Below are 27,691 nucleotides of genomic sequence, written 5' to 3' on the forward strand. Positions count from 1 at the left end.
TTTTGAGAAGACATGAGGCACACAGAATAAGAATGAAACGGAAATATAAATTATCTGGTTAATTGACTGAATTAGGCAGGTAAATGAGGTGTATCCTACAACAATATAATTTTGTTCGATAAATGCCCAACTGTGCACAAAGTGAACAATTCGTTCTGAATGATCTGACACATGTTAACATTAATTGCACTCCTCCTCTGGCATTGTAGGGCCAGGACAATAATTCTTTAGATCGCTGGCTCACGTTCCACTTTCAAGGAATACGCACCATACTCATGGGTTACAGTTGTATTTATTTGGTGTGCTTTTTGCTCTTTGGAAATATTCCACGAAAGTTATTATGCAGCACACTGGCCTGCTATTTAAAGAAGGTAACTTTCTCCTTTGAAACATAAGACCCGTCAAGAGGGAATAATTGGGAATTACACAACAATGGCAAATCCTAAAAACATTTTTTTATTATTAGTGCAGAATTTACTGTTTCAATAGGTAATTAATTTAAAAATTTTAATTAATTTTATAAAAATATTTAAAAATAGAAGCTAAAATAATGAATTTCACTTTGTTTCCTTAAGCTTTAACTTACGAGGCAACAGGGAGTCTAGTTTTATCTTTACGAGCATCTTATAATAAAATAATATCGAAGTGCCTACATCGTTCTAGGTCATAAAACTATATAAAATGCCTTTTCTCCCAGAAAAACCTAGATTCAAAGTGAAAACCGAAGAATACACAAAAGTAATTTTCTGTTTGGTATTTTTGTTTCCCAAGAGTCATTTCTAATTAAAAAACAAAACAAAACATCAAAAACAAGCAAATAAAGAAATGGCAACAACAGAAAATGCATCCTTCCCTGAAAGTAATTAATACACATTTAGAAATAGATGCTTTGAGACATCATTCACAGTGTTCTATAATCCAGATAAAGGATGAAAAACCAAAATACCAATATTCTTTTTTTTTCCTTCTGTTACTAAACATGTTAGTTACTATAGCACAGCTATAATTTGGGGATAAAAATGTGAAAGAATGGGTTGAGGCATAAGCTGTCATCACACATTAATGACAAAGATGAATAAAAACATGGGGAAACTCACAGAACACCACCAGCAGCTTAAATAAATATCAACAAATGCTTTGGCAGTGCCCCCCACCCCCGGACTGCATATGGCGGAGGCGACCCATGACCATACGTGGTTTTCTCCTGTTTTCTGCATTACAGCTTCAGGTCAGAGAGTAATGTGGGTCCATTCTAGAAGTGCCTGAACAAAAGCCTCAAACAATCCATCTGTCCTTAGTGAAATGCCTCTTACATCCAACTAAAATACTTCCTCGTCTCCTGTAATGTAATATTTTCTAGATTCTAGATTTCCTAGATTTCTAAATTCCTACATTTTCATAAAATATACCACATTTTGACCATCGAATATACTTCCATTATTCAAGCGTAGGGCAGACCTGTGGTCTATTGTGGGTTAATCGTCCTGTGACAAGCTCCTCATCATCACTGGGCTGAGGAGTGTGGAAGGACAGACCTTGGATTGTGACTTGTTTTTTTGTTTGGTGAGCTTCTCTAGGTTTGCAAATCTGGATGACTCAGTAAACTGCCGTATTCCTAAAGCATTCAGAATGGCATTTCAACTCAGAAGAAAGCAACGAGGAGGAACACCTGTAATATTCTCGGAAAGCTTACAGAAGAAGAATAAATTAACCCAATGGTCTTTTTAAATTTAAAGAATTGTCCTGAGCAAGAAAGTGTGCAAGGCAATCTGTCGAGGGCCTAGGGGCTTGGTTTGACACAAAAGGGCGGCCCTTCAGAGTCGCGGCTGGTGAGGGGTTTGGGTGTTGCAGCTCATACTGACCCTTCCCCTGACCTCTCCAAAGCAGGACGTGGTCTCTTCTTCCTCAAAGCTCCTATGGCTCAGTGTGGTAACGTTACCCACACCTCCTCCTGTATTCTCCTTGGCTGCTTCCATCCTATTTGCCCTACTAGAATACAAACTCGGTGAAAGAAAAATCATATTTTATTTATTTGTTTGTTTATTCATTTATTTGTCCAACTGTGGGTATTACCTAGCACAGTGCTCGGCTACCGCGTGCCCATTATATGCCAGGTACTGAATGAAGGGACCGAGAGAACAGATCAAACGACATGGCACATGCTCTCAAGGAACCTGTAGGGTGGAAATCGATTCAAAGACCAAGACGGAATAAGGGGCTTTTGTACTAAGCTCAATGAAAACCCGAGGCACAAGAGAAGGCTTTGCTGTACAGGAGACTGAACTTGAAACACAGACATTGGACGGATGCATCAGCCTATGCACGGCATGGAGGGAAGAGATAGTAGGGGCATGTCGGCGACCTACCAAGTCTGGAGCTGCTGAGGCATCCACTAGGAGGGTGTTCAGCTGTTAGAAAGCCCAGGGCAAAAAGGACCTTATATCGTATTAAGACATCTAGACCTGATTCTACAGCACTTAGAAAGTCAGAGAAGAATCATGACCTTAGGAGGGCATGGCCAGATTTGCTTTTAGAATCATTACTCTGTGTGGCAAGAGAGAAAACTCCCGTGTGTGTGTGTGTGTGTGTGTGTGTGTGTGTGTGCACGCGTGTGTGTGTTGAGGGGTGGGCAGAGCATGAAGAGGGCAAGGTGGGGAGCAAAACTTAACACAGCAAGACCAGCTGGAGGTTGTTGTGATGGTCATGGTTCGACGATGAAATACATTTTCTTTCGGCCAATAAAACACTGCCCCGCACTCAAATCATATTTGGTGTCCACTCTGGGTGAGGACTTCCACATATATTTCTAAAATTTAATTTGTATTTCAAGTCTATAAGATAAAAACTATGCTTTTTTTTTTTTAAATTTTAACTACACCCATTTTGGAAAGGAAGAAACTGAGGCTCAGAGAGGCTGATATTATGCAAATACAGACTCTAATCTCACAGAGATTAAATCACCTGCCCAAGGTCACAGGCATCTTAAGTGTTGGCTTTGGGATTCAAATTCAGTCTTGTTTCAAAGCTTTTTATATCACACCTGTGATATTTGCTGAAATGAGAGGCATTGTGCTTTCCTGCAAAGGGGGAGAGACTAGGAATCAAGACGTCTAGATGTCAAACGTTTTATACTCCACTTGCTTGTCACTTTGATGAAGTCACTTCGTGTCAACCAGCCTGACTTTCTGCATCTATAAAAATGTTCACATACGTTCCCTCAAAGTCTGATTCTATGATTCTGTGGATTTAATTACTTATATTTAGGATGATGATCATTCTAGCAAGTTTGTTTCAGTGGGATGAAGCAGAGTAAAAAGAAAAAAAAGGGAGGGGGACTGAATTTATTCAGGAGTGAAGATGGTGGGGACGGTGGGGGCAATTTAAAAAGTGCCAAATTTAGAAAACACTATGAAGACTCTAGCCACAGTGCTTAAAATTAGGTGCCTCAGAAAACAAAAACAAAGCAAGCAAACAAACAAAAATACATTTCCAAATAATTCCAAGGTTGTGGACAACGGTGAGTATCTGGTGACCGTTTTGACAATGCAGGCAGTGGGGAGGACACCTGTTACGGAAGACAGATACCAGGGCGGTTTTTCTTTGACATTTCAGTCTCAAGCAATCAACTGGCAAATATATCCAAATGGTTTTTCTTCGATACAATTTACTGGATAAGTCAAAAAGATTTAGAGAAGAAAGTGTCTCAGAGTGGAACTTCGATGTAAAAATAAATTTCCTTAAGGAATAAACATATTAAGCATGAAGTTCAGAGAATTCTGACCCTTAGGGAGATTTTTATTATCAAATAACACACAATAAACAGCTTTCATTTCGACGCCTCCTGGGATCAAGTTACCCTGTCATGCGAACTGTGCCCGTTTCTAAATGAAATATTCCACGAACAACGTACCTCAGGGGAGACTTCTATAATTCCAAATTGGGATAAACTTTGATGTAAAACATTTATATTAAGTGAACGCAGCACCTCCTCGGACGGCAGGGCCTCAGAAGCCCCTGCTTTTCGGCTTGTAGGAGACACGAAGAGTTCGACACTGTTCTTCTTTCCCTGGTTCAAGCAGATGATTTGTGTATGTTAACAGACATTGTAAACAGCTTTGGGAAATATTTGCACCTTTTCTCTAGAATCATTAAAGAAAATTGGAAGCCTAGAAGCTGCAAAGGCATCTTGGAGAGCACGTGTGCTAGTTGTCTGGCACGCTTATTACGATCAGCCCAAAGCCTGAAACCTTCCAATGGCTTTCTTTTGAGTTTGTAACTTTATATTTCACTGGATGTTGGTTTAATGTCCACTCCATACTGTAATTTTTGAAATATATCATTCAGACGTTCCCAGACTGTGTTTAAAGAAGCATTTAAAAATCAAAGAATTCAATAAAACCTGATAAACAGTACAATTATTAGACATCACCACTCCATGTATTTTTCTTCTAACTTGTATCAGTGCGAAGGCTGGGCAAATTAAGGAAGCTGGTGAGCTTCGAAGTTGCTTCCCTGATCTTGTCCCCCACCTCAAATATATTTTACTTTACAATCTATCCTTGGGGAGCGCCTGGGTGGCTCAGTTGGTTAAGCACCTGCCTTTGGCTCAGGTTATGATTCCAGGGTCCTGGGACTGAGTTCCACCCAGGCTCTCCCCTCCATCTTACTCTCCCGTGTTCTCTTCCTCCCTCTCTCTCTCAAATAAATAAAATCTTAAAAAATAAAATAAAATAAAATCTGTCCTTGGTAGAAATGCATCTGCTGTGCAACAATATCATGACACTTTCCTCTTAGTATTACCTGTTAGTATGACCACATTAGCTGAAATGGAAACAGGATTTCTTACCATAAATGGCCAATACACCCCATACACACAAAAAACCAAACAGCACACAAAAATGACCTTGTCACCGACAGATTCTCCTTTACAGCTTACACAGTGCACTTATAGAGGGAATTGTTGCTGGTCTTTTCTTTTTGATACATGGAGTTCTTTCATGCTAGAAAATGTTCTTTCAATGCAATTTATCAGAAGTTCAGCCAGGTATAAAATGCAGTATCATGCTCACTCCGGCAGCACATACACTAAAATGCGGTATCAGCGTACTCCTAGCAATCCAGAAAAAATGTTCTGGGCAACTCAGTGGGTTAAGCATGTGCTTTCGGCTGAGGTCATGATCCCATGGTCTGGGATAGAGTCCCTGTATCAGGCTCCTTGCTCAGCGGGGAGCCTGGTCTCCCTTTGCCTGCCACTCCCCCTGCTTGTGCTCTCTCTCTCTGACAAATAAATAAATAAAATCTTTAAAAAAATAAAGTTAAAAAAAACATTTCCGTGTTTGCAGGGGACATCAGACAATGAATGACTAAATATGGCATAGTGCTGATGCAAAACACGTTTATAATAATTTAAATAGTTCCTGACCTAATAACAACGGTAGGAAGAGATCACTTGTTTCATGGCTGACACTCTCCTGAGTATGTCAACTCTGGTATCTCATGTAATGCTCAGAACACCTCCAAGGACATAGGTATTAGGGTTATCTCCAGTTTGCAAATGAAGAAACTTAAGTGTCTTGCCTAAGGTCACACAGCTGGGATATGGCCAAGCTGGAAATGGAGCACAGTTCTGTCTGCCTCCGAAGGACGCGCTCTTCCTCACCGCGTCCAGCTGCCTCTGGCATCATCATCGCTCCCCCCGTTCTAATAACTGCTCTTAGAAACAGACATATATAAATGCCGCTCACATTCTCTGAGGATGAACAGATACGTCCCTGCAAAGAGCCATCATGCTCGTTAAATCTATACACCTGAAAGTATATTTAAGATATCTAAGTGCACATGCACAATTTAGGTCTAGATCTAAGACATCTATAATACCTACGTCTTCTCACTTAAGCCAGCTATGCCCTGGGTAGAAATAACCAAACTAACTCTTTCAGGATATTGGGGAATGTTGCATTTCCTCTTCAATGGTACTGTGTTGAAAATTTGGGGGGTTTATTTGTTGTTGTTTTTTTAAGCTTATTTAGTCCCGAGAAATAGTTGACTCACAGAATAAAAGTTATTATGGAGCCTGAACCAACTCACCCTCCACACACAGAAAAAAACGAAAAGAAACAAAAGCTCTAAACCAAAATAAAAAGCAAATTCTTCTCCATGGGTGAAAATGCAGATACAGATGAAAGAGAAAGGTGAGTTCAAGCAGGAGCATTGGAAGTTATAGCCAGGAGAAAGTACAGGCAGATGTAAGATGATCCCGGAGTCCCTTCTCACAGGGACCTTAGGTAACCAGCTGTTTACAGAAAGAAAATCCTATGATTTGAATTTGCCTTTCTTTGCCCTTTGCTCACACCCACCTTCAAGTGCAGATGGGAACATGAAGTTGGATGACATCAAGGTTCCCAAACACTGAGGGAAGGGGAAAGAAATGATGCGAAGGATTGACAGGTAGGTCTGAAGTGGGCCCTCTACAAAAGATCCTTCGGTTTTACCTCATCCCCACCCCACACACCCAATCTAAGTGTTCTGGTGACTTTTCAGCATTATCTATTCTTTTTTTTTTCTAGTTTTATTTTATTTTACTTAGTTTTTTTTTTAATTTTTTTTTTAAAGATTTATTTATTTATTTAACAGAGATAGAGACAGCCAGTGAGAGAGGGAACACAAGCAGGGAGAGTGGGAGAGGAAGAAGCAGGCTCATAGTGGAAGAGCCTGATGTGGGGCTCGATCCCACAACGCCGGGATCACGCCCTGAGCTGAAGGCAGATGCTTAACCACTGTGCCACCCAGGTGCCCCTTTTTTTAAAAATTTTACTCATGAGAGACACACAGAGAGAGGCAGAGGCAGAGGGAGAAGCAGGCTCCCCTCGGAGCAGGGATCCCAATGCAGGACTCAATCCCAGGACTCTGGGATCACGACCTGAGCCGAAGGCAGATCCTTAACCGACTGAGCCATCCAGGTGCCCCGACATTATCTATTTTGCATTCATTTGGGCTGCTGTCCTTAAGGATTGGTTCTTCTCTACTCTTTATTCGAAATCCTCTGCCTTGTGCATTCCCTATCCTTCATCCTGATACACTGGAAGGGTTTTAATAGTTACCGTCTGGAGACGGTGTCTTCACTGATACAGAAGCTTTCCCTCTCAGGGAGAATATTTTGGGAGTACTGTTGGGTCAGTGAGACAAGTATTTTCGGCCCCTCTGGTCAGGGTAGTAGCTAGCCTTGAACTATGAGAGGGTCGAAACTTTTTCTAGAAAGGGCCAGCCAGCAAATATTTTAGCTTTCAATTTAGCCAAAAATCTGTCGCAACTACTCAACTGCGCCATTGTAGCAGGAAAGCAGCCATAGACAATATGGAAATAAATGGGTGTGGCTTGTTCCAATAAACCTTCCCTTGCACAAACAGGTGGTATGCCAGATGTGGCTCATGGGCCATAGAACTATAGCATGGGTATTCTTTATGATCGAAGCCTTCAATAAAAATCAAAGTTGTACTCGGGGAATGCAAAATGTAGGCATCTTACAATGAGGCGGTTGATGTGCACTTGCTGGGGTAAGACTCCTAAAGCTGCAGCCACTCCCTGGCGGAATATCCGAAGCAAGGTTATGTTCAGCCTGTTCACATCCATTTGCAGTGTCTGAAAAATAAAGAAAAAAAAAGATTTATTACCATAAATCTGTCCTTCAAGGTATTCGGTTCCTGACTGGTGACTGACCAAAACCATTTCTGAGACTGATAAATTCATACCCATGGTACTTTATTGCATTTTTAGCGGAGATAAAATTATAGGGACATTTTATGTGAAATTTTAAATGATGTTAGTTAAAAAGACGGTGCAATCTGTCTAGCCATAATAAATAATGCAAATGAATAACCAGTTCATAAGGAATTTCATTGAAATGTGTGTTGGTCTTTAGTTTAAGTCCAGATGACAGAATGGAATATACAGCCAACTACATTTCAGCAATCCAAGCCTTAGGACATCTTTAATTTGTGTTCACACACAGTCACATGCTGCGTAAGTTCCATGATGCCTGACTTGGCAGTTTCTCTATATAGTGACCCGAGGCCAGTGCAAGGAAAAAGAACAAGGTGCAATACTGCATTTTCGAACTCCAGTAAAGAAGCCAATGGTACTGATAATTTGGTTTAAGGTAAACAGTTGTTATTCAATTGTTTGGGCACACACTCTTAATTTTCAGGTGATTTTGGAAAAAAGACAACTAAATGCTTAAAAATTCCTAAAACACAAATCAAGTTACAAAATTAATAATACAGCCTTTATTTAAGCCATGGGTGCTGTTACTACATTTAAAGCATGAACTAGTTAACTATGCATTTTCAAAAATGCATTATAATCATTTGAGATAGATATTTTGCAAGATGGGGAAACCAAATCTTTATGCTTTTCTTGTATTTTATACTGCTTACTTCACTAACTTGACCGCAGTTGGTTATCAATGACGGTTGGATGGCTGCAATAGCATCTATTCTGTGAAGTAAAGCACACTTCTATGGGCACACTTCTCTGATAAAGAGATTGGCTTAGAAGCATAATCTACTGTGGTATAAAAGCACTCGGAGGACCTTTTCATAGTTTGTTGTAAAAGGAGAATGGAAATGCTTTTGAGAATGTATCATTTTTTTAAGGAAACAATACAGCTTCTATAGATAAAATTAGTACAAAATATGTGATTGGAAACTGGACCAAATGCTCAAGGCTCCAGAAATCAGAGAGAGTTGGGGGAGGTCAAAGGACATGAATCGTTCCCAGTCAAAATGGCAGACCCAGTTGAAGTTTCAGAATGCTTTTATGTCTTAGGATCTTTTAATGCTTGCATCAGGTCAGGGGTCATAGAGGTTGGTCATGTTAGGAAGCTGGAATTGGACTCCTTGAAAACAACTGAGATCCAAAAAATGGCACAACCATTTAAAAACTTCAGCAAACAGCCCAATGATAAGGTACAACTTGCTTCTGGAGGGGGGAAAGGAGAATTATGTCGAGGGTAGGTAGAAAAGCTAAATCAAAACCATCAGTGATACTTTTTCTTATTAAATAAAAACCATCCAATAGTACATAATTGTCTGCTATATTATTCTCTGTACTCTTCTATAGACTAAAATTTTTTCCAATCTAAAACAACATAACTTAATACTGAAAGTAAGACTTGAGCTCAATCCTGAAAGATGAGTTGGATTTGGAAATGCAATAATGGGGAAAACATTGTACTGTCAAGCATGCATTATGTTCTATGGAAGGATGCTTTATGGAAAATCCAAGAGATGAGAAAAACTCAGTCCACCTGGTGGTTCTGAGAAACAGAGCCTTCCTTTTGTCCGTTTGGCTCTGCAAGGCTGTGGAAACCTTCAACAGATAAGGAACATTGCACTGGAGACTTTACTCCTCTCATTTTGCAAGACCAAAGACAGGTTCCTGGGTTCCCGCAAATGCTGATTAGGAACCATTGCTTCCTGGCTTACCCCCAGTGTTTGTCAGGCAGGGCGAGCAGGCGGGCACTGCTCCTGATACCCACGGGCAGGATTCGGAGCCAACAGTCGACGCTGGGAACTGAGAGTCAAGGGGCTTGTATACACACTTGAGAACTCAATTCCCAGGGCCGTGATTAGCTCGAAGCTTGTCACTGTGGAAACAGTATTAAAGGCTAAGTTCCTCAGATTAAAATGGCAAATGGAAGTGAAATAGGAAGTAAAGATTAAAAATCACTCAGCATGTCAACTTTCCAAGGCCAAGGCTGCGCGTTTGAAACAGAAATTTAGACTACCTAACTAAAGTGAAAAAGTGAGCTGAAATAATTAGTTTAAAAATGATGACCATTTGGCTCCTTGCATCAAAACATTTGAATAATTTTTGCATCAAAACATTTGAATAATTTGCCTCAGTTCGCTGCTTGCCGGAGAAAAGCTGGCATGTATTTCTGACTATTCCCCATAAAATGGTGATGCTAAAATGAAGCTCAAACAAGTAAATATACATTGGAAGGTCTTAAACATGCCAGACATTCTATACGAGCGCAACTGAAGAAAAGCAAAGGATTCTAGACAAAACGAGAATTTTCTTTCAGAGAAAATCAAAGTATATGAATTCCTGTAGCTAGAGGACGTACGTTTCTCCGTCCTTCTGGATAGATGCTAGAGACACACAGCTTCTTTTCATCCTATTATGTGAAATCATAACAACTGTGATAGAACACAAATTTCCATGGCAATAACAGCAGTGTCACAACTTCAAAGTTACCACATAATAACACAAGATATAGTCCAATCTGAAGTCTAAACCCATTTAGTCATTTGTATTATTTAACACACCAATGATTTAAGCTTTTAATTTCAAGAGATTCAAATGCTCTTTCCAAATGCAAATCCTAAGCCATTTCACAGTAGTAAATAATGCAAATAGAGTTATTATCCAAAAACAATTGTGTATTTTATTGATTATTACAAATGCATATACAGGAAAAAATGAAACATATTAAAAAATTCAAAGATTTCAAACTCCATCTGTATTTAAATATATGAACTCTGTCTTGTTAAGAGATTCCTGAGTCAATTTTCTTTACCTGGGGCCTAGGTTCTGCCCCCCAGCTCCCCACCTCCACCCCCGGCAACCCAACACCCTGCAAAAAGAAATACTACTTTGTAATAAGACTTTCTTACTTTGGTCACCGGATTGTCCACTAAAGTAATTGATGCCTATGAACCTTAGATATAAATCAGTCCAGTAGAATTGATTAAATCTAGACACCTTCATTATGTTTAAATTATAAGTATGTGGTTGGCTTTTAGCATTTTATTTTTAAAGAACAGCTGGGTTATTTTTGCCTGGGAGGGTGGCAGGTTTCCAAATGTTAGACCTGTCGATATAATGCAGCCTCATCTGTCAGCTGATCAACCCCAGTAAGAGGACAACCCTAGTAGCCCCATTAAGATGGGGAAGGCCAAATGGCTCTCTCACCTACTAGAGAGATGTCCTCAAAGCCCCTCAAAGATGTCCAGTCTCAGTTCCCAACAGCCACAAAAGAACCCTCAGGACCAGGCCTCAGGAGGAATCTGCCCTATCTCTAACTTTGTGCGCTCATTACTACCTGGGATCTCTAACTCCACATTATTGGCAAGGAGCCTCCCCATTTTGCTAGAGGTTAGATTGTCAGGTGAATTCCAGGAATAAAAGCAAAGTTTCTCTGTTTATGTCATTGAACCAACTGGAAAACCCTGACCTATCAGAGGCATTTTATGCAATTACCCAGTCCCTTCTTACAATTCTGTGTTGTCCTCTGTTATTACTTAGGTAGTAACTTATTTTTATTTCCATATTTCACATTCCCACATTTCTCAGAATTTTACACTTGCTTCCTTCTACGCGAATATTCCACTTATACCTCAAACTCAATATCACCCAAACTGAACTTATCTTTTTCCCTCTCCCCATCCATGACCACATCTATTTCTATTTCTATATTCCATATAATGGGATGAAGTTTCATACTTGGGAGTCATATTGACTTGACACTTTTTCTTTATCCTTCATCCCACAATCATGGCATCCAATTAATTATCAAGTTCTGTTTATTCTACTTCTAAATACCTCTTGAATGTTGAATCCATCTTCATCTATTTTTCTACCATCTTGGTTCAGACCACCATCATGGGCATCTAGACTGCTTGAACAGAATCTTCATGGGTTGCCAACTATCTATGGTTTCTAATTCATACCTTATATGGACAGCATAGTGATCTGTGCAAAATGCTAGCCCAATCTAGGCACTATTTACCCTAAATACTTTGAGAAAATCTCATCTACTTGTTGGTTCATCGCAATTTCCCTGTCCTTCTGGTCTTACCTCCCAGTACTTTCTATCATGCACATTATACTCCAGCTGTACAGAAGGTGTAATAAACATGCCATACCATTTTTGCATTGTGTCAGTGCATATCTGAACCACTGATTAGGCCTTCTTCCTTCTCCTTGGTGCCTCAGCTCAAAGACCATTCTGTCAGCCTTCTATAACTTCTCCTTCCCCCTTCCTTTGCTTGCATCGTTCAGTTCTCCAATAGTACTCTATGTTAGACTTTAGTTATATTTTGTTTAAATTTTTATAATAAAAACTTCATACTTATTACAAAAAAATCAAGATACAGAAAGATACATAGTAAAAAGTAAAAATATGCTTGTTCTTTCCATTTCAATCTCGAGAAATAACACTATTTCTTGTGTATCCTTCAAATATTTTCTCTACATATACTATACAAAAATAACATGTATAATTTATATAACATGTGTATTACTATTAAGTACAAGTAGGTTTAAGCAACACATAGCATTCCACAACTTGCTTTTTTTCACTTATTAATATATCAGGGATATAGTTTTGTATTTATAATACATATTGTCATCAAATATCATGTTTAGATTTTTCTCTAATAATTTCTTACTTTTTCTAAACTTTAAAATTTTTATTTATTTATTTTTGAGAAAGAAAGAGAGCACAAGCACAAGCAGAGGGAGGGGCAGAGGGAGAAGCAGACTCCCCGCTGAGCAGGGAGCCCCATGTGTGGGGCCTGAACTCAACACCTGGAGATTGAGGCCCAAGCCAAGATCAGGAGTCGGACACTTAACTGATGAAGCCACCCAGGCACCCTGATAATCATATTATTATTTTTATATTGTCATGTTCCATATATTTACATTGTATTCTGTGTAATAGAGACTACTCATCCAGCCTATTGGCTCCTCTTGGAAACTTAGCCCACCTACATCTAGGTGAAGCCAGTTCTCACCAATTAATACAAATGAAAGTAAAGTGACATTTCTAGTCTGTAGCAGTTAACAATAAGGGTGCCTTCCCTTTCTTTCTTTTCTCTGTCTACAGGCCGGATGGCTCCAGGGAGACCCTAAGACTCTGAAAACGGTGGAGCGACACAAAGGGAGATACTTGGGACCCCAAAACCCTGCATGAAGCAGAGGCCCTGCCCAACACCATGATTATGAGTTAAACATAAACTCGTATCGTATTAAGTCCCTCAGAGAGTGGGTTATGTTAGCATTATTTGCACTGATGAATACACTCTGTAATTACAATTTTTAAAGTTCTGCACTGTTATTTAAATATTCACATGGATTCAGTGCTCATGATCAGCCCCTTCCTGAGTTCTTTAGTTTGATGGACCTCTTATCTAGCTGGAATTCATCATCAGATAGCTTCTTTCAAGCAGGGTTCATGAGCGCTGTATTTCCTGAGGCCTTATATGTTTGAGAATGTGTATGGTGCTTGTAACAATAAATACAACTTGGCTGGAAGTTACCTTCTTGATTCAGTCTTTATTTTTATTTTTGCCTTTGAACTCTGCTGCTATTATTCCAATGCCTCCTGGCATTGAAAGTTGCTATGAAAAATACCCTGGCTTGAGGCTAGCCTGTCGTGTAGATAGCCTGCTGTTTCTGTCTGAGTCTGTATCTTTAAAGTTAAAAAACTTCATCAGAACATGTCCCTGGGTGGGGCGCCTGGGTGGCACAGCGGTTAAGGGGTTAAGCGTCTGCCTTCGGCTCAGGGCGTGATCCCGGCGTTACGGGATCGAGCCCCACGTCAGGTTCCTCTGCTGGGAGCCTGCTTCTTCCTCTCCCACTCCCCCTGCTTGTGTTCCCTCTCTCACTGGCTGTCTCTATCTCTGTCAAATAAATAAATAAAATCTTTAAAAAAAAAAAAAAAAAAAAGAACATGTCCCTGGGTTGATAGTTCCTGCAGCAAGCTATGCCCTTGAAGCCTACAGATTCCAAATTCTCTATTTTAGAAATACTTTCTCCTATTATACATTTGGATGATTTCTCGTCTACACATTTTTTTGGTTCATCTTCAAGGACAACAGTTTTGCAATTAGATATTCTTTGTCTTTCTCCCTAACCACTTGATTTTGCGTACTTACTTTCTCTTACCACTTGTATATCTTTATTCAATTGAAACTTTCTCAGGCTTATGTCTTTAGCAGAATCTGTTCTACTTCTTTTGTTTCTAATGTGGTTTTGATATCTGTGATGTGTGTTTTATTATTGTCTTCTTGTATCTTCTCAGTTCTGCCAGCTCACTCTTTGTGATGCTCTAGACAAGACATGTCCTCTCTTCACTGTGTCACACAAGAAGTGACACAAAACTTTTCTGTCTTTTGTATCCATTTTTCAATCTATTTTTTCCCAAGAGTTCAGCTTCTCTTTCTCTCTTAAAACACTCCCAACTTTCTATCACATTAGAGTTAAATTCAATTAGGGCGCCCAAGGCCCTACTTTATCCAACTCCCACTCCTTGGGAGCCTCATCTCATAGCCCTCCCTCAAGCCACTCCATCCTCTCTCCAGGTCCTCAAACAAGCTGTGCTCATTTTTACCTCATGGCATTGTCATCTGCCTGTCCCCTGGAGAGCTGCTCCCCATCACTGTATGCTGGCTTCTTCTGGTCTTGCAGTTTTCAGTTTAAATGCCACCTTCTCAGAGATGCCTTCCCCGCCTGGCCACTCCCTATCACATCACTGTGTTTTATTTCCTATTTATCTCTATCTCCCAGTTTCTTGCTTTTTTTTTTTTTTAAGGATTTTATTTATTTATTTGACAGAGACAGCCAACGAGAGAGGGAACACAAGCAGGGGGAGTGGGAGAGGAAGAAGCAGGCTTCCAGCGGAGGAGCCTGATGTGGGGCTCGATCCCATAACGCTGGGATCACACCCTGAGCTGAAGGCAGACGCTTAACGGCTGCGCTACCCAGGCGCCCCTCGCTTCTTTTATTTCTTCCCTTGCTAACACATGAGCTCCACTGGTGTGGGACCTTGTCAGTCTGGTTCTCTGCTATATCCCCAGAACCTGGAAAAGTGCTTGGCACATAGTCGGTATTTAAAAAATCTTTGTGGAATGAAGGAATATGCTGGAATCATCATAATCAACATTGTGTAGTTACTAACTGGAAGAATCTGGGTTCCATGGTAGGTGGAGATAGGGTTACAAAACCAGCGCATTACTCTTGAGAAGGTTATATTTGGTTAAGCAGTTCACCCAAAATGCCTACTCATTCAAAAACACACAGAATCAATTTAACACAATTTATATTTCATTCGCAATTAACATGTCTCTCATAGTTTGACCACTCCACCATTCAGGAGGGAAAAGATGAGTTCGTTTCATCTTATCAACTTTCTTTTAATTTTTTTAAAGATTGTTTATTTATGAGAGACAGAGAGAGAGAGAAAGCAGGGGCGGGGGGAGGATCAGAGGGAGACGGACAAGCAGACTCCCTGCTGAGCGCAGAGCCCAACTTGGGGCTTGATCTCAGGACCGTGAGATCATGACCTGAGCCGAAACCAAGAGTCGGACACTTAACCAACTGAGCCACCCAGGCACCCCTCATCTTATCAACCTTCTGAAGCTTGCTTCAAATAGGCAAAATCAATATAATTTTTCTGAGTTGTGTGCTATATTGGTTGTTAATGGCATTCAAATTTAATCAGTGTTAGTGTCTATTCCTTGTGACTAATTTGAGAGTTGTAAAGTTTATCTTTCTAATGATAAAAATTAAATCTACTCATGACAGAAGGTTTAGAAAATACAAAGAATTAGAAAAAGAAGTAAATATTCTTCATGACAGTTTATCCCGTTACCCTGAAATAAAAATTGTGGTGTTTCTCGTGTTAGCTTTTTTCCAATACATAGGCAAAATAGTATAGTATAATATAATATAATATAATATAATATAATATAATATATATAATATAATATAATATACATATGTATATATTAGATATACCCATATGTATCATATAAATTTTTATCCATTTTAATGTGATGCTATAACTATCACATTTCTGTGGCTTTCTTCTTCCTATGATGATAGGAGGAAACACTTATTCCCCAACCGTGATGTTTTATTCTGTGTGGTGGCAGCCCGAATAGAGTAATATCCCTGAATTCCTCCCTTCCACAGTCTCCCCAGGGGAGGGGAAGTGGCTTGTGTAATTGGTGCATTTGGAATGAGATACTCGGGCATTTGGGCTCTGCGCTTTCCTTTTGGGGTCTGCTTGTCTGTAAAGAGTATAACATCTGGTCTTCTCTTTGCGAGTGGTAAAGCAAGTTATAAAGGCTCTGTCCTTTTAGAGGAGGCCCCAGTTGGTTGGTATTCCTTTGATTAGTGGGTAAATTTGCCTAAGAGGGAGAGGCAGTAATAGAAATATATTATTATCATGCTCCTAATTCTTATCTCCAGCAGCTCTATCAACAATAAAACTACATTTTTATCTCCACAGGCTGCTTCCCTCTGTCTTTCTTAGGCAGGAAGGAGAAGGATGCTATTTCTTGGCGTCCTCTAACACCAACACATGACACCACAAAGTCAGACATTACATGTCTCGCCTCCCCCCAGAAAAAGGGAAAAAGGCTCTAAAACTTTTCTTGTTGGTTGGTCTTGATTTCAGCAAGGATATCTACAGAGAGAGAAGGGTCAGAGGAAAATCAAGAATATGGTGTTAATGCAAGTCAGGAGGAGAGCTTCCAAAAGTGGTTTGTCAACACTGCCAGATGCTGCTGGAGATTAAGAAAAAGTGGACCAATAAAAGGCTGCTGGATTTGTTGATGAGGAATATTTGGTGGGCTACACGGAGTGTTTTTGAAGTATGGTCCACGGTGCATTAGGAGGCCAAATGAGTACTTGTTGGAACTCATTTAAAAGTACAGGTCTTGGGGCGCCAGGGTGGCGCAGTCGTTAGCGTCTGCCTTCAGCTCAGGGTGTGATCTCGGCGTTATGGGATTGAGCCCCACATCAGGCTCCTCCGCTAGGAGCCTGCTTCTTCCTCTCCCACTCCCCCTGCTTGTGTTCCCACTCTCATGGCTGTCTCTATCTCTGTCAAATAAATAAATAAAATCTTAAAAAAAAAAAAAAAGTACAGGTCTGGGTCCCCTGGGTGGCTCAGTTGGTTAAATATCTGCCTTCAGCTCAGGTCATGATCCCAGGGTCCTGGGCTTGAGCCCCACGTCAGGCTCCCTGCTCAGCAGGGAGTCTGCTTCTCCCTCTGCCCCTCCCCCCGCTTGTGTTCCCTCTCTCTCAAATAAATAAATAAAATCTTTAAAACAAAAAGTACAGGGCTACTGTATAGAAATATGGGTGCATGACGTACAATTCCACAGAGCTTCATTTATTCCAAAGGATCATTCAATGAGTTTTTAAGGGCTAGTAGAAGTTGATACTCATAAACTTAAATCAGCACATTATTAGTGTACACGGAGAAGTTAGGGCGATAAGGGGTGAGTATACAATGAAGAAAAAGGCAGAACTTTAGGACCAGTTTTTGTTGAGAACAAAAGGAGAAAAATGGAATGGTAAATAGACTGAATATTTTTTTTTCTCCAGATGGCAAGAACTTTGACCTTTATTCTACAATAGCATGTCAGACGACTTAATCTTGCCTCCTAAGATGGATCTTACACTGTGACGAGCCACCCCTTTTATACATGAAACGACAATACTAGAGTTTTGGTCGGAGGAATGTTTTGAGACATTCTGAAAACAACTGCAACGCCAGCTTCTTGAGTTTCTCCCATCCTTGTTCTGCTGTAGTTATGGCCAACTGATGAGCTAGTCAATGGAAAGATTCATGAAGGAGCTAAATGAGTATTGGTAGTGAGTGAGGAAAAGTATCTAAATGGCTTGTTTAGAAAATAAGACCTTGTGGAAAAGGGAAATACTTACGAGCTTCTTGAATTATGAACTCATGCATTAAAAGTTTTGGCCTACTCTGTTTGCTAGTTTCTAGGAAGACTGAACACGACTTACCTGTGTTTGTGTGTTTGGAAGTTGCAGGTAGGTGAGTAAATACCAAATAAGAAAACTCTGCCATAAGAAAATATAATAGTTAAGAGTACGGGTTAGGGAGTAAGACAGACTTAGATTTCATTCTGGGCCTTGCGCACATGATTTCTTCTGAGCCTCGGTTTCTTCATCTGCCAAATGGGATTGATAACTGCATCCCTTCATAGGGCTTCTGAGGATCACATTAGTTATTAGGCAAAAAACAGCTAAAACTGACAGATAAAAGGTACTCCATAAACTTGGTTTAAAGATACGGATTCACTATATATCAGTGTGGAGCCCCATTACTAAATGAACTGCCTGTCTGGATACTCAGGACAAGGGGAAATTGAATAGCAACCTTGTTGATTAAATGAAGGCTCTTTATTTATTTCCTGGAACAGTAATACTACCAACACACTAAGAAGTGGCCTGATTGGATTTCCAGCGTTTACATTTGCTTATTGTTTCAGCTATCATGCAGGTTTAGCCGAAGTCAATCAGGAAATCTGGTCAGAGGAAAAAGCAATGGTCAAAACAGTTTGGTTTTTCTAAAGCGATATAGTTTTTGGAGAGAATATATACTTGAGGTTTAATGTTAAAATGCCACATTTTAGGACAGATTCTTTGACTTCAGAATGCCTGCTTCCATTTTCTGCCTACCTCACCCTTGCAAACCATGGCTATCTGAGCAGTCAACCCAAATCCCAAATCATATAGAGGGCCCTTTATAGATATTGAATTAAATTATATCTTTATAGATATAGAATTTATATTCATCCTTTTCTTTTTTCTCTCTACTACAAATTAAATATTAATATTGGAACAGAGTCAAATTAAGTGATTTAGATTAGAAGCCTTTATCCTAATTTAAAAAGCTTTTTATAACCTAGTTTTTTCATTTCATTAATCTCTCCTCTATTTTAATATTACCTCTTAATTAGTGTTCCCTTTCACATTCCCTAATAACATTGTTGTAAGAAAAAAAAAAAAAAAAACCAACAACTCTCTTTTGCCTTGGAAGACTCCTAAAATTTAGCAGTTAAGTAGAGAACTTTTATACATTGTTCTGAAAACTTTAAATCTAAATAATTTGGAGTAAACCCCCATCCTTATAATAAACCATTTTTTAAATAATCATGAGCTGGTAAAAGTCTTGACTTTTCCATGTACAAATTCACTGGAGGAGATAGGCTTCCATATATTATACATGAACACTATACGTTCATAATATTATCATCCCTCTACCTCGTGGAATTGTGTCTATTTATACTTATAAAAATATTTTCATAAAAGCTACAAACATCTAGGATGAAATAGAAGAAAACAGAGGATTAATACAAAGTTCTTTAGAGACAGGAGAAAAATCACGATGTAACCACTGATATTATCCTGGGTACAATAAACAAACATAATAGCAAGTTACCTGCTTTCAACAGAATTTTCAAATCTCATTATTATATGTCCAAGTCAACAGACATTTCCACATTCATCTCCCCTGATTATGTTTTCTATCTTGCATTGAATGTTACCTCTCCATTATTCTTATTCTTGTGTCCTTGTTCAGTCCCCCCACGTAATGTTACTCGCCCTCCCTTCCTTCCCTATTTCTCCTGCTGGAGGTAGAACACAGCAGCCAAAAGCTTGAATCAAAAATGGCTGGAATCGGGGCCAGGCAGAAACCCTGTATGGACAAAAGCCCAACACTCAGGCGAATGTTGCCTGGAAAACGAGATCAGACAAATTCAGTCATCACAACCATGATCGCAGAGCTCATGTGGCTTTTGGGAAAGGACAGAGGAGACATCTGGCCACTTTCTCCAGTAAGAACCGAGACCAAACTCACTTCTAAGTGGCAGTTAGGGATGCTTGGATATAGATGTCCAAGGGCGAAATAATAATCCTTCAACTCCCCAAGCTGTTTGTTTGCTAGTCAGAAACTGATAGTGTCCCAAGCCATCCAATATATAAACGTTACTTTAAAAAAGGAAGAAATTAGCAATCCTCACAGGCCACTGGGTGCTTTATTCCCAATGTAGGTAAAATAGGGAGATGGCTCCCTTTGATTTTTATACGCTTATATTCAAGCAACAGGAATATATTCTTTCGGGACTCTCAAGTTTTCCCACGCAACACGCTGGAGCTGTGAGTCGGCAGGGAGACCGCAGGGGCTCTCAAGCGTTGGTGTGATTGCAAGGGTGGTTTGGAAGCTAACGACCATGGAAGGGTGCTGGAAATTGTCTTCTATTTCCATTCCCTCCACGAAGTAGTTTATGTTTCCCTTCAATGACTATAATAGGATTCTGTTTTTTGCTCTTCTGGTGAACTACATAATTCTCCAAGAAACATGGTAAAACGAAATGAGGTTTATTGGCATGTGTTTTTGAGATGCAAATAAGAACTCTATGATTTCGTGTCCTTTCAACTTTTATTCTCAGTAATCTTGATATTCTGTCACAGTGGGAATTAACAATTTTCTGCATAACTAAAAATGAATAAAGACAGAACATGGGATACGTTTTAGTCAATGTTCTTGTGGTTTTTTCCTCTGCAGGAAGAGATGGCAAAATAATAGTAAATGTATAATTTTCCACAACGTGTTATTTGAGTTTTTTAGCATCCTGAGAACCATCTCATTTCTAGAAAAGAAAGACTCTGAGTGATGTTGTCTGCGGCATAACTTTGATGTACAGATGACCTAGCCAATTTCACCTGTCATCTCTTCCCGGTATTTCCTGTAATATTCATGTTTTTTGTTTGTTTTCTTTTTCTTTTAGCATGATTGGAGCCACGCTATTTATTAGGATTGCTATATCTGGTCTAATTATTAAATTGTTAAATAGAAGTGCATGGACTGATCAGAAAAACAAAGGAGACTATATATAACTATTTCTCCTGTTACAGCTAAATATAGAAATGGCTAATTTCATACAACACAACCCTGCATCAATTATTATCTGAGTAATTCACGCTAGCAATTTAAGAAATAAATTTAAGACTGTGGAAGCTGTTGGGGAAGATATTTTGGTATATAAAATTAAGAAGCCATATCTTCTTTAAGGCTTTAAATTCTATTAAATGACAGATTTAAACACACTAGTCCTTCTCACATATCTATGTACTAGACATTAAAAGAAAATCACTAACAACTTTCATTTCTCTTAAGTCTAAAATCTTGCTTCTAGGGGCGCCTGGGTGGCTCAGTCATTAAGCGTCTGCCTTCGGCTCAGGGCGTGATCCCGGCCTTCTGGGATCGAGCCCCACATCAGGCTCCTCCACTGGGAGCCTGCTTCTTCCTCTCCCACTCCCCCTGCTTGTGTTCCCTCTCTCACTGGCTGGCTGTCTCTCTCTCAAATAAATAAATAAAATCTTAAAAAAAAATAAAATAAAATCTTGCTTCTAAATCCTAAATCGTGCTTTGAAATTACTGTCAAGCCATCACTTGGCATTATTATCTGCTCATATTTCATGCAGGAGACATACTAAAAAAAAAAAAAAAATCTGCCAACCCTATATTTCATGGTAAATAGAGATTGACTTCTTGAATCAGATGATATATTTGGCCATCTTGATGACTGTTTTCTGCAATATTCAGACAGGAAGTTAGACCAATTTTATTATTAAGATGAATTGAAACACCAGATGCACTATTTTTTGACTTTGTTATTCATCATCACAGACCGCAGATAAAATCAGGATTATCTGCAACTTGGTACCAACATCAGAATTGCTATATTATTTCTAAACACTCAAACTAAATTCTAAATGCAATGCTTATTTTTTTGAAATAAACTTAAGTGAATGAAATATTTTGTGAGGTTTTTTCCCCTGAAGACAGCACTATACAGATAAACTAATGAATTCATACATAATTTTTAATGAGAGCCATAATTCTTATGAGGACAGTAAAGCTTTAGTAATAAGGTTCTTGGTTTACTGGTGGTAAACAACAAAGCTGAGGTCCCCAGTTGGGAATTAGGCCTGGGAGGTCTCATGTCACTAACTTTCATTCATTGGTCCCCACATCCGATTACAATGGAAGACACTGACTAGTCTTTTAGTGAAGTCTGCATGCAAAGGCAGGGTCCCCAAGATGCAGTTATAATAAAAAAAAAAAAATCTAGATTTAGTGACTTAGTCCGCTTAACTTTTCCCCTTCTAGTGACCATAATTGCAAGCTAGGTCATCTTTTCCCCAATGTCAGTGTGAGAACTACATGAAACACAACCAAGAAAATATCTACTGTGTCTTTCATATATTTTTCAGTTCTGTCCAAGTGGATGTATTTGTATTCCATTCTCTTTAGGATGGATACAAATTTTACGAGAAACTTCTTACGATCGGGGTAGGGTCTTCAGTATTTAGAGATAATAGAGTTGAATAATTGCATAGCATTTTCTTTTCGTTTCCAACTTTAAGGCTAAAGATATTTCCCTAGATATCACACAGATTCTCTGCTGACTCACTCCTGTACAGCCACAGGAACAGATACAGACAGAAATCTCAATATTTACCCTCCTAACCTCACACCATTAATGTCACGAAAGATTTACTTACCTGTTTGGAAATTGACTGGATGTTGTGATGAGTTCGGCTTCCATTTGTGCTCTCGGTGTTCTTTCCTCACCATAGCAAGCTGGACTAATCATCAAGCTTTCTAAGCTTGTGTGTTGAGATGAAGCCTCATTTCACCACCTGGAGGTAACTGCCTGGTACTATTTCTAGAGACATTGCTGATCCCAGGTCTACTGTAGCAGCCTGTGCCTTCCCAAGAGACATCCCAGGTGCTTGCTGTTTCGACAGTTTACTAGAATTGAAATTCATGGGGATTTTTTTTTTTTATGGTGATTCACAAAACTGTAAGATGAGAACTTTGTGGACTATAGACAAGGTGTGTTGTGTGAAGGATTCTCATTTCTTTCTGTCTTTTAAAAATGATATGTTTACAAGGTATTTTCAAGAGAAAGTTTTTCTAAAAGTCCCACTATTTCCTCCAGAATTTTCCTCCTCTGTGCTAGGGACTTTATAGATCTCCTTTCAGCCCTCATCGCGATTTAGAAAGCAGGGATTATTATTAATCTTTTTACCAATGGGGAATTTAAAGTGATTTAAGTAAAGCCCAAGTAATGAATCTGGTATTCAAATACAGGTTGGTCTGATTCCATAATTGGTGATTTTTTTTTCCACTTCACCATATGCACACCATTATGACTTAACACAGAGGGATTTCAAATAAATGTTATAATTATTATTAGTAATGAAATATTTGGTCTGAAAAATAGGAGGGAGCAAAGATAATTAAGACACGATCTCTGTCTTTAAGGAGCTATCAGTTTGTTAGAATAGGGTAGTTGAAATACTACAGGGATTTTGTGAACTATGGCCTCAAGATACATGGCATAGTTAACAAGGCTGCAATAAAACTTAATCATTCATACATTACTGGTAGCATGGTAGATTGATTTTTTAAAGGAATAGCCCACTACCAAGAGTCTTAAAAAATGTTCATGATCTCTGATCTAGTAATCCACCACTTGCATATTTATCTTAAGGAAGTGATTTCAAAGAATAACAATAAATGGACACAAGGACTTTCTTTGCAACATTATAGTAAAAAATCAGGAGCAACTTAAATGAACATCAGTACAAAGTGAATAAGGTCATCATGGTGCATCAACAGGAGGTTAATTGAGTAATTCTCTCCCCCTTTCCTGCATCATTAGTTGACCCTCTCTAGTGGGTCTTTCTAACCTTTCAAGTGTGCTATAATATGTCTCCTATTAAAAGCCAAACAAACCAAAAGGTCTTCTTGTCTGGCCATCATCCCTTTATCTTACTCTCCTTTCAAACACAGGTCTCAAGAGTTGTTTATATTTGTTGTTTCCAATTCCTCAGTTTCACCTGCCATTCTCCCTGTATCAGCTCCTATCACACTAAACCATCATTGCTACAACCAGTGGTCAAGTCTCAGTCTTCTTGCTTGACCTATCACCAGGCTTTGCCGTAGACCATTCCTTCTTCCTCCCTTGATACTTTCCTTACCAGGCTTCTTTTCCAGGAGGCCATATCTTCTTGGTTTTGTTTCTCTCCTTGTCAAATCTTCCTGACTTCTCTACGTTGAAGGGTTATGTGCTCAATTCTTCATCCCTTCCTTTTTTCTAAACTACAGTCTCAAATTAACTAGGACCTCACTCTCAGAGGACTTGTACATCCAGTTGCACACTTGACATGCCCATTTGGATGATAGTAGCATAAACCCTGACAGTTGTTTTTTTTTTCTTTTTTGTAATGCAAGTTCCTGGCTTGAGCTTTGATTGCCAGTGCATCCACTTCGAAGAGGCACCCACTTCCAAGGTGGCAAACTCCAATAAACACACTGTCAGCGACACCACTAGGAAAAGAGCAAGGCTGCCTCCTCTACTGAGACTCCTTTGTCTTAGAGCTCTTGGTTGATTTCAACAATTGATCATTTGGGCCCCTTGATTTTTCTCTTCCCATCCATGTGTTTTAAATTTATTGATAAAGAGTAAGTCTTTACTTACTTTAGGTAAGGCCCCTACCCTATCCATACCCACAAAGGCAGAACCCCTGGCCGTGCTCTCTTTCTCTCTTCCCATAAACTTGCTGTGGGCCCCAGGTGTGTTGTGCAATTTCCAGGTTCTATAAGTAATAAACCTTTATTTTTTCAAACTTTCCTGATGGTTATCACTGAAGGGCATCCTGCAATCACAATAAGAACCACATAGGGCCAGTTCAACCACAACCTTGGTTATTGATAGACTTTAGACCAGCACAAACAATGACTAACTTGATCTTGTCTATACTGAACTCATGATTCTTACCTACTTACCTCCACCCTAAATCTGTTCCTCCTTTAATTTTCTTCCTCTCCATTACTGACAACTTCAATCTTCTGTGTGCTCAGGTTAAAAAACCAGGCATCCTTTTTGCTTCCTTTCTTTCTCCCATGACCCACAACAGCTGGCAAATCCAATCAGCTCCACATTTGAACAATATTTATACGACCACTTCTCATGACCTCCACCATCACCAACCTAACTCCCATCATCCGTCACTTGGGTTACAAAGATAGCCTCCTAACTGGGCTCTCTGCTTCCACTCTACCCCCTGTAGTTTTTCTTCTGCACAAAGCCAGATTTTTTTTAAGCCATAAATTAGATCCTGTCAGTACTTTTCTAGAAAACCCTCCAGAGGCCCTACTTGATATCCCTAACAGCATCCTCTCTTCATCCCTTCCCCCCATTCCAGCCTCCATCTTCTACCTTTCTTGCCCTCATTTCACTCCTTCCATTCTGGTCTCCTTGCTGCTCTTCCAACACAGCAAGCTCCCTCTGACCTCAGGGCCATTGTATGTACTGTCTCACTGTTAGGAACATTCTGCCTGAGACATATGCAGGGTTCACACCCTCCTTTCACTCAGGTCTCTCCCCAAACACTACCTTTTCAGAGAGGCCTTCCTTAATCAGACTACTTTAAAATATCACTTCGCCTGTCGCTATCTGCCTCCTGACCCTGCTTTATTTATTTGCTATTCCTCAGCACGTTCCATTATTGATATATAATATTCTCTCATTAGAAGGTATTATTTAAGATAGCAGGGATTACTGGCTGTTTTGCTTCCTGATGATTCACGGAATCTAGAAAATGCCTGGCTTATGTTAGAAGCTCAATAATACCTTTTGAATGAATAAATGAATAAAACAAGAAAGCATACTATTCAGTGAAATAAGCATAATGCAAAGTTGTGTACTTTATAATTTTATAACTATGTTAAAATTTGTAGAGGGATACAAAGACATTAAAATAATTGTGAGTAATTGTTTTTGAATAAAATGTTACATTGTTGGACTAATTTCCAAGATTCTTAAAATTTAAAATCACCATGTGTATCTGGGAAATGATACCAGTTGACAGTTACAGAGAATGCAGTTGTTTTTTTGAGAAATGACTAGCTTCAACCACATATTTCAGAGAAAAGTAACCACAGTGATTTCAGAGTTGATACCACTCATGTGCATTTGAACATTATCTCCCATTCAGTACAGCACACCAGTTAGGTGCAGCAATTTGGAGTCAGATGGTCTGGGTCTGAAGCCTACTTATTCCACTTAATAGCTGGACGACTTTGGGCTATTTATTTAACCAGTATCAAGGTCTGTATTTTTTTAAGACTTTTTTTTTTTAGAGCAATTTTAGGCTCTCAGCAAAATTGAGTAGAAGGTACAGAGATTTCCCATATACCTCCTGCCTCCACACATGCTAGTCTTCCTCATTATTAACATCCTCCCCCGGAGTGGTACATCTGTTACAACGGACGAAACTGTACGGACACATCCTAGTCACCTAACTTTGCAGTGTACATGAGAGTTCACTCCTGGTGTTGCACATTCTATACGTTTGGACAAATGTATAATGATATATTTTCACTGCCCTAAAAATCCATTCATCCCTTCCTTTTCCCTAAACCCCCGGCAATCACTGATCTTTTTACCGTTTCCATAGTTTTGCCTTTTCCAGAATGCCATATAGTTGGAATCATAGGGTATGTAGCCTTCTCCGACTGGCTTCTTTCACTTGGTAAGAATTTAAGTTTCCTCCATATCTTTTCATGGCTTTTTTCCCATTTCTTTTTAGCACTGAATAATATTCCATTGTCTGGATGTACCACAATTTATTTATCTGTTCACTTACTAAAGGATATCTACATTGCCTCCAAGTTTGGGCAGTTATGTATAAAGCTGCTATAAACACCAATGTGCAGGTTTTTATGTGCAAGGTCATTTTTTGGTACCTTCCTTGGAGGGTTGTTGTGGGGGTTGAGATAAAGCTTCTAACATGTTTAGCACATTGCCTGGAACCTCGTGTGCATCCAATAAATGTTATCACTCATTATTTTTCAATTACTAGGCTGGCCAGATAGCTTTGCCCTATTTCACAAATAAGGAAACTGAAATTTAAAAACCTTAAATGGCAACCAATAAATGGCAAAATCAGGGCTCATAACCAGGCCTTCTTATTCTAAATCCAGTTGTCCTTTTAAGTCATGTGGCCATCCTGCAGAAGGCAAGCAAAGGCTAGTCTCACTCTGCTTAGTATGGAAAATGATGCTTTGTCTCTTGGTGAACTTTACTGTCATTTTATTTAAATTATAATTTACACTGAATTTTATATACATAGCAACTCATATATCACAACATAATTATATTTCTTTGCTAATGAACTATTCATCAATGTCTAAAGAGATGAAGAAGACGAGGATGGCTAGTTTGGCCAGATATATTAGTCCCTAGATCACCTCATAAGCAAAGGATGAAGATTCTGGAATCAAACATGGAATTTTAAAAATCCACATATAATCACATTATTGAAAAACCTTTTGTAAAGATGTCTGTTGAGAAACTTAAGATGCCAAAAATATAGAAGTAACATGAGAATGACCACAGCTTGAAATAATGGTGTGTCCACCTATGAATTCAGGAAATCTGGCATAACTAGACCACCTATGACCTAGAAATAATGATGTGTCTATTTACATGAGAGACTAAGGAGCTTCTTGGAAAGAAAACTGTGCAAAGGAAATTGAAGATCAGGTCTCAAAAGAGGGATTTAAGGACAATGGACTCAGTGCAATGGAAGAGGAGGTCTAGACTCATACCAGAACTCTGGAAAAGTTGAGCCTGAAATAAACAAAACAAATCAAAATAAAACATCATTTTGGGCACATACACAGCCCAGGAACACACAAGAATGGTGGAAGGATGGCAGGAGAGAGACTCCCTTTCTTTGGAGATGTACAGAGCAGAGCTCTGGCCCACGGAGGGCTCAGTCAGCTCAT

The 27,691-nt window shown here is 39.2% G+C and overlaps 1 protein-coding gene across 1 annotated transcript in view; it reads right to left on the reverse strand.

The window, feature by feature from the left end:
* Positions 1 to 27,691, reverse strand: part of PTPRR (protein tyrosine phosphatase receptor type R) — a 260,911-nt gene that overhangs the window by 124,133 nt on the left and 109,087 nt on the right. The window contains 2 exon segments of the mRNA XM_034644175.1: positions 3,911 to 4,066; positions 7,525 to 7,638. Coding sequence (XP_034500066.1) covers positions 3,911 to 4,066; positions 7,525 to 7,638 — 270 coding nt within the window.

This window comes from Ailuropoda melanoleuca, chromosome 15 (genome assembly GCF_002007445.2).
Source record: "Ailuropoda melanoleuca isolate Jingjing chromosome 15, ASM200744v2, whole genome shotgun sequence".
NCBI lineage: Eukaryota > Metazoa > Chordata > Mammalia > Carnivora > Ursidae > Ailuropoda > Ailuropoda melanoleuca.